Source organism: Budorcas taxicolor, chromosome 4, assembly GCF_023091745.1.
Source record: "Budorcas taxicolor isolate Tak-1 chromosome 4, Takin1.1, whole genome shotgun sequence".
NCBI classification, from domain to species: Eukaryota; Metazoa; Chordata; class Mammalia; order Artiodactyla; family Bovidae; genus Budorcas; species Budorcas taxicolor.
Genome location: NC_068913.1, coordinates 67,352,936 through 67,365,463, shown reverse-complemented (window position 1 = coordinate 67,365,463; position 12,528 = coordinate 67,352,936). Strand labels below are relative to the sequence as shown.

General features: G+C 55.4%; 1 protein-coding gene across 1 annotated transcript in view; it reads left to right on the top strand.

The window, feature by feature from the left end:
• The window catches only part of MINDY4 (MINDY lysine 48 deubiquitinase 4), a 118,537-nt gene that overhangs the window by 88,990 nt on the left and 17,019 nt on the right, over positions 1–12,528 (top strand). The window contains exons 14-15 of the mRNA XM_052638884.1: positions 7,532–7,595; positions 10,972–11,133. Coding sequence (XP_052494844.1) covers positions 7,532–7,595; positions 10,972–11,133 — 226 coding nt within the window. The remainder of the gene's footprint in view (positions 1–7,531; positions 7,596–10,971; positions 11,134–12,528) is intronic.

Genomic DNA, 12,528 nt, shown 5'->3' with positions numbered 1-12,528 from the left:
ACAGTGTCTTTGGGACTGGGTGTCCTCCCGTCTCTTCACTCTTCCTCCGCGTGTCTCCGCCGTGTTCCCAGGGGAGCCTCCTGCATGGTGGGCTCCAGGGAGCCTTTTCACTGGCACTCCTCAGCCTACCGGGAGCTGTGTCGTGTCCCCACTTCTGATACCTCATAGTGGCCAGGCCCGGGCTGCACCTACTGTGGGGCATGTGAACTCAGGGAGCTGCCCCCGAAGGTGATCAGCCCCTCCTCCCCCGCCCAGGGACCCGCCACACTGCTGGGGAAGGGATGGGCGAGGGATGGGCTGCATGCTGAGGACCTTGAGGTGTGGGACATATCCAGGAGCTGGAGGGGGCTTGAGCTTGGGGGTGGGTTAGATCTGGGCCCAGCAGGACACCCTCAGAGATGGAGAGAAGCAGCGGCAAAGCTTCCAGTCTGGCTGAGGGGGGCTGGGCTGGCTGGTGGCATAGGGATTTGAGCAGAGGGCTGTTCTGCTAAGAATCATAGGATCTTGGTGGCCCCAGATGTGCTGTCCTGGTGGGAAGGGATAGACAGGATTCTCGTCAGCGTTCTCCTCCACCCTCCTGTCGTACTCCCTAAACCCGAGCCCAGAAAGGGAGGTGCACACAGAACCACCCAGACCGTGTGCCCTGACTCCACCCTGAATGGAGCCTCGCCTCTCTCCCTTGTCTCTTCCAGGTGGGACACGGAGACCAAGCAAAATGGTTAATGGCCCTCCTTCCCAACATGGCAAGTTCTTTTGACTATAGGTGGGAGACTGGAGGATAGGAACTTTCTCAATGAACAGGTCACCTTTAACCTGGATTTGAATTCCAGTGGAGGCCATATTTGAAGGCAAAAGGAAAAGAGGGCAGCAGAGGATGAGATGGTTAGATGGCATCACCAGCTCAGTGGACATGAGTTTGAGCAAGCTCCGGGAGATGGTGAAGGACAGTGAAGTCTGGCATGCTGTAGTTCATGGGGTCACAGAGAGTCTGACAAGACTTCGCGACTGAACAACAGCAAAGGAGGAGGGGTAGTGAGCGCTTTCAGCTGTTGCGTCTGAAGAGGCCAGGGTGGTATGTGGGAGGCAGACCCAAAGGGCTTGCCTATACTTTGTCACTGGAAATAGCAGACACTCTCCCCAGACCCCCTTCCTTCGACTGACCTTGCTTCCTCCTGGGTTCCCTTTCTGGGAGCGCCCAGCTCCCCTGTCTCCCAGCTCCTGTGCAGTGACCAGAGTTCTGTCCTGTAGCTCTCTGGTCCGCTCCCTCACCCCGAGGAAGCCAGGATATGAGGGTGCAGCCTCGGCTGGAGGTGGAGGGGAGAGGGAGGGGCCCTGGGCCCCTGCAGGTGCACAGCAGATGGGCCCCGAATGATGTAAGCCTGCCCACACCCAGCCCCTGGAACAGCTTCCCGAAGCTGGGTCTCAGGCAGTGTTTGGAGGCGGATAGAAGCAGGCGTGCCTCCCACTCAACTGAGGCTGACCAAAAACAGCCTACCCTAGGCTTTGCAGGCTGATGGTAGCCCAAGGGGCAGGCCCATAGGCCTGGGGTCATTATCCCATTTTGCAGATGTGGGAACCAAGGCTCTTAGAATTCAGGGCAGGTTGGCACACAGCTGACACCATCGCCCGCATATCCTGTGCCTACATGGCCCTTCCTGGGTTGGGGGAGGAATGACAGGCTCTGCTTGGCCATGTCTGTCCACTTAGAAGGAGAATGGGAAACAGGACACCAGGGAGTCCCAAACAAATTGATGTTTGTCTCCTGGCTTCACTCTCCACTTCATTTCAGCCAGCATGGTCTGCTCCAAGATGCTGAGATGGCAAGTCATGGCCAGTGAGTGCCAGCAGGGCATGGCTGAGGGTGGCAGGTCCGCCCACAGACAGACCCCGGGGGCTGGATGCAGAGAAGGGTGACCAAGCCCAGACCACCCCAGGGTTAGTGGCAGAGCTGGGAGGGTCTCTCGATGCCTGGTGACCCAGCAGCCCTACCCATTGACCCTAGGGCTACACCTGCTTGTTTCACGAAGGGCTCGCTCAGATGCCTGGATAGAGAGGACTGGCCTCAGGAGGAAGAATAGACCATTCACCTTTGGAAGGAATCTCCTGTTCCAGTCTAGCTTCAGCTGCTTGGGTGGGAAGCTTGTTTCCGCCTGCCTCTGACCACGGCCTGGGACCCCACTTCTAGAGGCTGTTCCATAAGATGGGTGTGGGCAAGCTCACATCATTTCCGGTCCATCCGCTCTGCACCTGCAGGGTTAGGGCCCAGTTCTGCATGCTGTGGGGCTGGATGGACAGTGTCACCCTGACCCTCCAAGTCCTTGCTGCTTGGAGGAGCAAGGCTGGCACCCAGAAAGCAGTGGGTATGGGGGAGCACTCTTCAGAAGGGGGTATCCACAGAGAGATGGGGCATCTCTCTCCTGGGTCATGGGAGGTGTCTCTTTATGGAGGAGATGATATTTAGCAGAGCTTGAGGGCTTCATTGGAAGGGTCGTGGTAGGCAGCAAGGATAAAGCAGGTGAAGGCCTGCTGAGAGGTCTTCGGGGAATGGTTCCTCCAGGTGTGGTTGGAAGGAAGGTATGGGCTTGTGGGGGGAGGACCAGGAGCAGTGAGGGGGAAAAGGGATGGGGAGGGAAGGGCTTGGGCATCTCTGTTTTCTCTTTCTTCATTTAGGTCCGTCCCTCTCTCTCCATCCCCATACCTTGCCCTGTTCCTGGGTCCCCGTCTAGCCCGTTCCTCTTTAGGGCCCCTGCTGGCAGAATGGAAATAGCACCTGTTCCCTCTCATCTGGGGAGCTGTCTGGGGTTGGCAAGTCTTTTTTATGGGCTCATCCCTTATCGCAACAACACTTTGAAGTGGTTATTGTTATCGCTGTCAGGGGATGCCATGCTCAAGGCTCAGAGGTAGAAAACAATTTACCAAAGGTCACAGCGCAGGTGGCAGAGGGGAGCTGGCACCCAGATGTTCTGACTCATTGTCAATCCCCTGCCGACCTTCCTGAGAAAACAGTCAGTATCCACCACATCCAGATCCTTTTTAGATATCCATGGCCACAGTTCAGTCACTGGGAGTGGAGCTTCCATCTATTCTGGGTTCTTGGCCGTGATACGAATAGTCGAAGTTCCAGGAATCGCGGCTGCTCAGTCATTGTTATTTTTTGTTGTTGTTGTTGTTATGGCTGTTATCATAGGAAACAGGAAGTGACATTTCCCAAATGTCAAGTGCTTTATATAGTTCATCTCATCCAGTTCTCACAGCAATTCTGTAATAGAAAAAGGTGTCTTCATACCCATTTTGCAGGTGGAGAAACTGAGGCTCAGGCAGGGGAGCAATTCCAGTGTCCCTGAGTTGAGGGCCCAGGTTCTCTTAGTTGTTCCACAGCTGTCCTTTCACTGTTGATGTTGCCCTCAAGAGTCAATAGAAGTCCCCGCAATAGGTGGTGGTTTCTGGAGGCCACTGCAGGTGGCTGGGAGTACAGTGGAAGGTGCATTATCTGGGGGAGGGTCTCCTGGGAGGGACAGGCAGGAGCTGGCCCAGTGGGGTCTGGGGGTGCCCTGGGCCTGGCACCCAAGAGGTCAGGTGGAGGGAAGGTGGCTGGTGAGGTCCTCCTGCTAAAAATAGTTGGTTAATTACCAACTATTTTTAAGCATGATGTTTTAAATATCAGAGTTGTGGATCAGACACACTTGTTCACATCCTGGAAGGTCCCTGGAGACCTTTCTGCTCCAGGCCTCTGGTTTTATAAATGAAGACACAGGCTGAGAGCGAGGCAGTGACTTGCCCGAGGTCACCCAGCCAGGCCAGGACCCCACTGACCCCGCCTCTCACGGACACTGATTTTAGGTGAATTTTGGCTGTAGACCAGAACCCTATTTCTCAGCCACTTGGGCGTATCCTTCTTACTCAGAAACTTCTGCACAAAATGCCCAGATTCACACGTTCACTCGCGTGTTGGGTAGGCTTTAGAGTGAAGGGATAAGCTGTGTCTCAGCCAGGGAGGGCGGCAACCAGCAGTGGGGTTGCAGGGCTCCCGTAGCTGCCTGGAGCTGGCCGACCAGGCTGACTACGATCATGTGTTTCAGGCTGCACTGTGTGATGTTGGTGTCAGGTCAGGGACACAGTCCTGGCCTGCTGACTCTGTATGACCCCAAGTCTCTTCTCCTTTCTGGGTCTCAGTTTCCGCATCATCACAGGGATGGTGGTTCTTGCCTGCTGGCCTCCAAGGCTTTAGGGAAGACTTTCAGGTGTTCCTGAAAGTGTCGGAGACCACAGACTCTGCAGGTCCGAGGCTTGTGCCCTGGAAGCTGCTCAGAGGCAGAACCTTTGTCCCCCGCCAGCCCTGTGCTGGAGGGAGGGTTGGACAGAGCCAGTGGAGCTCTCAGAGCAGCTTCAGCCTGAGAGTGAGCTGGCACCTGTCACTACCTCTGGGCCAGCTGCATCCTTTCTCTGGCCATTCATTCTCCTACCTGCACAATGCTGGGCCCTGGGGAATCTGCCAGCCCTGACGCCCTCTTTGTTCTGTTTCTTGGTGCAGAGCAGCGTCTCAGGACCTCCCGACATAGGCAGAGCTGGGAGAAACTGTCTCTGCTGGCACCCTGAGCAGAGCCCCCTCCTCTGTCAGCAGGTGGACTGGACACCCCCAGGGTTGGGCCATCACCCCAGACCATTGATCCAGGTTCTGGCCCTTGGCTTCCAGAATGCTGAGGAGGTTGGTGGCAGGACAGTTAGGGCCAAGCCCCTCCTCGTAAGTTTCCATGCCTTGGGCAGGTCCGCTCAAGCTCCCACCACTCTGTGCTTCCTGCAATCTAAAATCCAGGCAAGTTCCTGTTCCTCCAGTACAGGACAGTCTCAGGGGACAGACTTCATCAGGCCCTGACTCCTCCTGGCTCCTGTCACCCAGTCTGGTGCCCGGGTCCTCGGGCTCTGCAGAACTCCCCTGGGTCCAGTGTTGTCTAGCCCCCAGGAGGACCATGGAAGTAATAACCTGCTCATTAGACTGGAATGCTGGTCAGCCTAGGGGAGGGCCCATTGCAACTCGAAGCTCAGAAGCTCAGAAGGTAGGGACCCTAGAGCCCTGCAGCAACCCCCCACCGCCCAACTGATTCAGCCTCTACTCCTGGGACACTGCCTGGCCTTGCACAAAGCCCCTCATATTACAAAAGGGGAGACTGAGACCCAGAGAGGGGAGGTCTGTGGCCCCACAGTGAACGAGGGCTAGAACTCAGGTGTGGTGCTGGCCCTGCCATGTGAATTGCCTCATCTCTGGGCAGAGCAGAAACTGCTGTTTCTTTGCTCCGAGACTCCTCACATTCAGCTCTCCAGGGATTTCCCCTGGAGGGAGGTCTGGGCATCTAGATTTGCCAAAGTTGTAAATCTTTTAAGCCATAAGCTGCTCCTTGGCGTCTCCCAAATGCCCTGATATGAAATACAGATGTTACTCCCTTTTAATATCTAAGTCTACTTCTGAATTTCCCATCATGTTTGCACCTAAGGATGCAATTACCATTTCCTCCCATTGTCCTCTCTGCCCGTCCCTCTGCTCTCAGCTGACGCAGGCACTCAGCCCTTCTGGGTGAACATGAGACTGTGAGATTATGAAGATCAGACTGCTTCTGAAAGCTTCGGGGTGGCTTGGGGCCAGCGATGCTTATCAGTCTACCCAGGGCCCCTCTGAGGTTATTTTCTTCCCTTCAGAAGATGCCTGTGTATGCCATGAGGAGTATTTCCATCAATTCTTCTGCCCGAGCCAGCACCAGCTGCACGCCACCCTCGGCCATTTGTCCCCCTGTCCCCCCAGCTGACTCCTTCCCAGGCCTGCTGGGCCATGTCTGGTGGGCCAGCCACCAGGGCCCTTCCGAAGGACTCCCACCTCAGTGGTTTTCGGCTGGGCTCTGCAGTGCTAACCCAGGGCCGTGTGGACCACGGACCATCCCTGTTTGACCACAGTTAGTAAAAACCACAAGAAAGGGTTCCTCTTGTGGAGTCGTGGAGCTGGGGTTTCTACGGTGGAACCAGGGTGTATGTTTTAGGTTTATGGACTTATGACAGGTCTTAGATTTAAAGCATGAAAACTGAGGCCAGATTTTTCTTCTCTTCCACTGTAAGGAAAAACAAACGTCATGATTACTTGGCTCTTCCTACCTCTGGGACACCTCTTGGCACTCTCTTTGGGGTGGGGTTGTAGGGGGCAGGCCAGGCCATGGCCCGTGCTGGGTGGGCAGCTATAGGGGGAGCCAGCTCCCTGGCCTCACATAACACCCCTACCCCCGGTGTTAACCTCTGAGCTTCTTTCCACGTCTATAAAAGCTCAGTCATGTCTGACTCTTTACAGCCCCATGGACTGTAGCCCGCCAGGCTCCTCTGTCCATGGAATTTCCCAGGCAAGAATACTAGAGCAGGTTGGCATTTCCTACTCCAGCGAATCTTCCTGACCCAGGGATCAAACCTACCTCTCTCATGTCTCCTGCATTGGCAGGTGAATTCTTTACCCCTAGCGCCACCTGGGAAGCCCTTCCATGTCTATAAAATACAGTAATTGCCATTTCCCCCTGTGGCTGGAGGTTTGAACTGCTGTCCTCTATAAGTGCAGTCTGTGGAGGGGAGCTCCTTTCTTACTACCCATCCCACAGCTCTGTCCAGCAACAATGCTTTGTGTCCTGAGGGATTTGCTTTGGGGTAAAAGGAGTACTGTCTTCATGGTGAGCTTTCCATGCAATGCGATGGTTTTGAGATTTAGGGGCAAGGGGCTTGCCTCCTAGTACTCACCTCACATGTGACAGGGCCAGTGCTGACAGGATACTCTGCATTGCTCTGGCCCCCAATAGCATACAGTCCTAGAAACCTCTTCCTTTCAGTTTGATGGGTTTCTTTTGGCAAAGTTGCTTTTCACCTTGTGTCTTTGCGGGGGCACCCATTCTGAAGGTGGAGCCACAGGGGTGACCTGGGGCGAGGGGAACACAGGCCACTGAGACTGGCAGCTAGACCGCCCTCCAGCCCCATCACCCATGAGCCGAGTGTCCTGGGCAGGTCAGTTCTTGGAGCCTTGGTTTTCTTTCAGGATTTAGGGAACATTGGTTATACTCTGCCTGACACAGTGCTTGTGCCCAGGTGGCGGTAGCTGTTGGTTTTGGACTCAAGGAGACATTCGAGGCCACTCCTCCTGTTTAACTGACTTGCACTCTGAGGACAGGGCTGGGGATGTCCAGCCCCCACCGTCAGTAAATGACGGAGTGTGAATGCAGGGTATGCATTCCGAACCCAGGGCCCTTTCTGCCCTGGCATGCTTCTGTCACCAACCTCTGGTTGTCCACAAAGGGTCCGATGAAGCCAGAGTGGAGGCCGTTGCCCAGAGCAGAGTTGAGTCCCAGGCTCCGGCCCCAGGGTGGGCACAGAGCTCAGAAACTCGGGTTCCCGACAAAGCTGGAGTCCTGGGCTTCGGCCTGGAACCCAGGGGAGCCCCGGCCACCCTTGAGGCTTGCCTGGCAGCCCGAGTCAGGCAGAGACGTGCTAACAGCCCTTTCTTCTTGCTCTCCAGTGTTCGCCAGGACTTTGACGTCCCCACCAGCCACCTGATTGGAGCACACGGATACTGCACGCAGGTCAGTGGGTAGGGTGGTAGGGTGTGGGGCAGCCTAGCGTGTCTTTCCTTTCCTCTTCCTTTCTGGCTTTGCTCCTGCTAGCTCTCCCCGAGCAGCTTTCAGGTTCTGCTGGGCTTCCTCATCACAGAGACCTAGAAAGGGAACTCGGGTTGGCTTCTGGTTCTGGGCTTTGCTGTGCCCAATATGTGTGCCTGGAGCTGCAGGAGGTGCCAAAGAGACAGACCCAAGCACCGCCCAGCCCCGAGCCCCGGCATGGACGAGGGGCCCAAGTCCAGCTGTGGCGATGACAGCCCTGGCCCCCTGTATTTGTATAAGATATTGTCCTTGGGACCACTCTCCCCTCTGCATCTTCACAGAGGGGCCCTCCAGGGGCCTTGTGGAGAGCAGGGCTCCCTTGGCACAACTGCTTGTCTTCAGTCCTCCCGGTCTCCCGGTGATGCAAGCAAAAGGATCTGTTTAAGATCCTATCATGGCAAGCACTTCCCTGGAAGTCCAGTGGTTGAGAAAACACGCTTCCGTTGCAGGGGTCGCAGATTCTAATCCCTGGTTGAGGAACTAAGATCCCACATGCAGCAAGGTGCGGCCAAAAAATAAATAAAAATAAATTTAACATCTTGTCATCGGGCGTCAGGACTGGGAGCCAAATGCTACACCTCACTTCTGCCTGAGCTTTTCTCTGCAAGGCAGGGCCTCCCTGAGTGGCCACCTGGCCATGGTTAAACCTGACCCTCAGTGCCTCTGGGGGTAGCGTGTGTAGCACAGACTGGGCTAGGTGGAGCTTCTCTGGCTGCTGGGCCCACAAAGGACCCAGCTGTCCTAGGGGTCCTGGCTCACACATGCCAGTCCTGAAAACAGACCTGGGCACCATGCAAGGGCTAGTTCGGGGCCTGTGGTTTGTCTCAGGCACCCAAGGACATGTGAGGTTGGCTGTTGCCCAGCCCCCAGAGAAAGGTTTCAGGCTGAGGGACCACCGGGAGTGCTCTAGCCTGCTCTGGGTGCCTGTCCTCCCTGTGGGAGCTTCCCCACGCAGGCAGAGAGCAATGCCACCCAGGGGGGGTCACTTAAGCAGCATACAGAGCCTGAGCTGAATTCTGAGCCGTGTTGGCAGTTTCACTTGTGGCGTGGGCTGGGACAATTTTCTTCCCCTCGCTGAACCTTGGTCTCCTCATTTGTAGAGTGAAACACTGGGATGAGATCAGTCTTCTTCTTCTTCTCCTTCTTCTCTTTTTAAAAGTATTTATATATTTATTTGGCTGCATCAGATCTCAGTTGTGGTACACAGGCTCTGTAGTTAAGGTGTATAAGCTTAGGTACCCCGTGGCATGTGGGATCTTAGTTCCCCAACCAGGGATTGAACCCAAGCCTCCTACATTGGAAGGTGGATTCTTAGCCACTGGACCACCAGGGAAATCCCTAGGTTAGTGCTTTTTGAACTTGGATGTGCACATGAATCCTGCAAAATATTGTTGAAGAGTCAGCTCAGATTCAGTGGGCCTGGACTGGGGTCTGAGGTCTTGAATTTCTCACAGGCTTCCAGGAAGGGCGATGCTGCTGGTCCACGGATGACACTTTGAGTTGTGAGGAGCCAGGTGACCACTAAGCTTTGCCACTGTGTGATTTTTGAGACTAGGGTCAGGAAGCGGCCTGTCACCACTTCTCATTTTGAGAAGACTTTCTGCTCTGAGGAAAGTTTTGGGATACCCCTCACATGGGGGTCAGGACCTGTTTCTCCCCTTGAAAACCATTTGGGAACACTTGAATGTGTCTGGAGAAGGCTGTGCCTTTCTTCGGCAGCCACTGCTCCCAAGGTGCAGTATCTCAGAGCAGACATTTCCTCCAAATTCCTTCTCGCTTCCTCTGCAAGAACACAATGAGGCCCCCTCGGCGTCTCCCTTCAATAACAGCCCCTCTGCGGCCATCAGAGGGGCCTCTTTTACTGCCTCTGGGCCAGGGATACCGCTGTTGACGGAGAGATTTATTAACCTGCACATCGCTCTCACAATTCAGGGGAAAACACTTCTGTGAACTCTGCCCTCCAGAGTTGATGATGGGCAAGGGCTCTTACGGCTGTTCCCACGCACCACCGGGGAGATTCCTGCGGGCTGGCCTCAGACACGCAGCAGCCCTGGCAGGAGATAGGTTAGACAGAAGGCCCTGTCCCAGCGCTAAAGCTGGGCTCGTGCGACCTTCCTTAGTGGCGCAGCAGATACTTAAAGGTTGCCTTCATCTCGAGTCTCTGGCTGGCCAGATGGTCCCCTGAGGGGTAACGAGTGAGGGGAGAGGGAAGGGACGCCGGAAAGGGAGCTGGAGAGTGAGGGTGGGAGTCCGGCTCTGTCGCTAAGCGGCTGCATGGCCTGGGCAAATCCTCTCCCAGCTGAGAGCCTGATTCCCCATTCCTAACAGGAGGCTGGAGCCCTGGATGCTCTGCTCGGGGAAGGGCCGTTGCAGCCACCCTGGCGCAGGAGGCACTGACTGAGGGCGATGGTCAGAGTCACTGCTTCACGAGTCTGGTGGTTCTGGGGCTGGCGGGCGCGTTGGCCTGTCCGGTGTGCAGCAGCTGAGTCCCAAGGCCGTGCTGCCAACAGGGCGAGAGACAGAGCAGGACCCAGGCCGGGCCCGCCTGCCCCTCCTCCCCGCCTCTGCTGGCTTCTTCTCTCCCCATCCCTGGAAGACCCTGCTCTCACCGATGAAATCCTAGTACAGCCTGGATCTGAGTTTCTGCTGTCTCCCCATTGTCAGCTTCCTGACGTTGAGAACATGCTCTGGTTATGTAAGATGTTATCTGTGGGGGAAGCTGGGCGAAGGGTACACAGGAACCCTCTGTGCTATTTTTACAATTTCTTTTGACTCTCTAAAATTATTTTGAAATAAAAAAGCTTATTAAGAAAAGAAAGTCCAACACTTTAGGACCCACCCAAATGTCGCTTCTCCACAAAGCGTCTCTGACCCAGTCATGCGGTCCTGCGTCCGTGTGGGCCACGAGTGCTCTGTGCACACATTTTTTACAGCTCTGGTCACTTCCTACATTGTTCTTCAGGCATGCAGGGCCATACCTGATCCTCCCTGCTCTAGACCCGGACGCCTGAGGTCAGGGACCACTCTTTCCCTCCATCAGGAACACCACCCCCCGCCCCCACAGTGGGGTCCCGGGTGCAGCTGATGCTCAGTGACTGCTTGTGGGGTAAAGACGGATGAGTTCCCAGAGTCACTTTGATGAGCAGAGCTGGCAGCTTCCCCGAGGGCTGGGGGGAGGGCTGGGTATGGCCCCTCTGATGTTGGGCTCTCGTTCTCTTTGCTTTCTTCCTTCCTTCTCCTCCCTTTTTCTCTTGTTCCCTGCTTCACCTTGACAAGCCTTTCCCCTTTCTCTCATCAACAGGAACTTGTCAATCTGCTCCTGACCGGGAAGGCCGTGTCCAACGTTTTCAACGACGTGGTGGAGCTGGATTCTGGGAACGGGAACATCACACTTCTCAAAGGCATCTCCACACGCAGCGACATAGGCTTCCTGTCCCTCTTTGAGCACTACAACGTGTGCCAGGTACCCTCGGAGCACTCAGGGCCCCGGAGACCCAGGAGCCCAGCTCCTGGGGACCCGCAGGAAGGAGGGAGGAGAAGGAGAGCTCAACTCCAGGTCCCGGGAGCGGGGTCTAGTCTCAGTCACAGAGGCTCCAGGAAAAGTGTGGCTTTCTTGCCATCCAGGGTTCATACCCACAGCCAGCAGACACCCGGAAAGGGACTGCAGGGGATTTGCAGTGTGATTGTGCATCAGAACGGCTGCGGTTGTCGTGTGTGTCTGTGTTGGCTCGGGGGTCTTCTGCAGTAGTCAGGTCCTGAGGTCTTGGGCCCCGTGTTAGCTTCCAAGAGCTGTCTCAACAAAACATCACAAGCTAGGTGGCTCAAAACCTCAGAATGTGGTATTTCATGGCTCTGGAGGATAAGTTCTCCTAATACAAGTCCAAAATCAAGGTGTGGGCAGGGCCACGCTCCTCCTGAAATCCACAAGGAGAGTCCTTGCTCGTCCCTTATAGTGTCTGATGTTTTCCAGCGATCCCTGGTGATTCTGGGCTGGTAGAGGTGCCACTACAGTCTCTGCCTCCACTGTCCCACGGCCTCCTTCTAAGCGTCTCCTTCTAAGGAGACAGTCATGTGGACTGTGGGCCCACCCTACTCCACTAGCCTCATCCTAGCGAAGTAACCTATAGCAGTCCTGTTTCCCAATACAGCCACATGTTGAGGTACAGGGGGCTAGAACTTCAGCAGATCTCTTTTTGAGGGGACGCAGTTCAATCGCAATAGGTCTCACTCAGTCTGTTTGCAAGCATTTGGGTCCCTCTCCCTCCCCTCTCACTATAGCGGGAGTCTTAGAAAGGATGTGGCCCCCAGGTGAAGCTGGGCAGAGGGCAGGGTGACAGCATCTCTGGCAGCATGGGCAGAGCACCGCTGAGCCCTGTGTTCTTGTCCCTGCCTGCTGCCAAGCCTTCTCTGAGCCTCAGACTTCATGTCTTCAAGGAAGAATTGTTCTGTGGTCGATTCTGTGAAAGAGTTGTCCTGAGGGAGTAGCAGGAGGTCTTTCTTCAGTGACCAGCCCTGCAGAGGTTGTTGGAGGGTCAGGATGAGGCCTCATAGATCTTACATCCCCAGAACCAGGGATGCAGAGACTGAGCCAAAGGGACGCTCAGAGCATGCTAGGTGGATGGGATGTGGGGTAGTTCAATTTTATCAAGGCCTTCCTGCGTGATCACATGTTCAAGTGTGCTGTCTCCATTGAACAGCACTGTTTGGGTGGCCCCATCCCCAGAACCCCTCTCAGGGTGACCCTCCCACCCCCACGGACAGGAAGCAACCCTGTGGGTTCCAAAGACTTGGGGAGTAAAGAATGAGTGACTCACTGTCAGATGTGCTGATGTCAGGAAAGCACCCAGGAGTGCAGGCA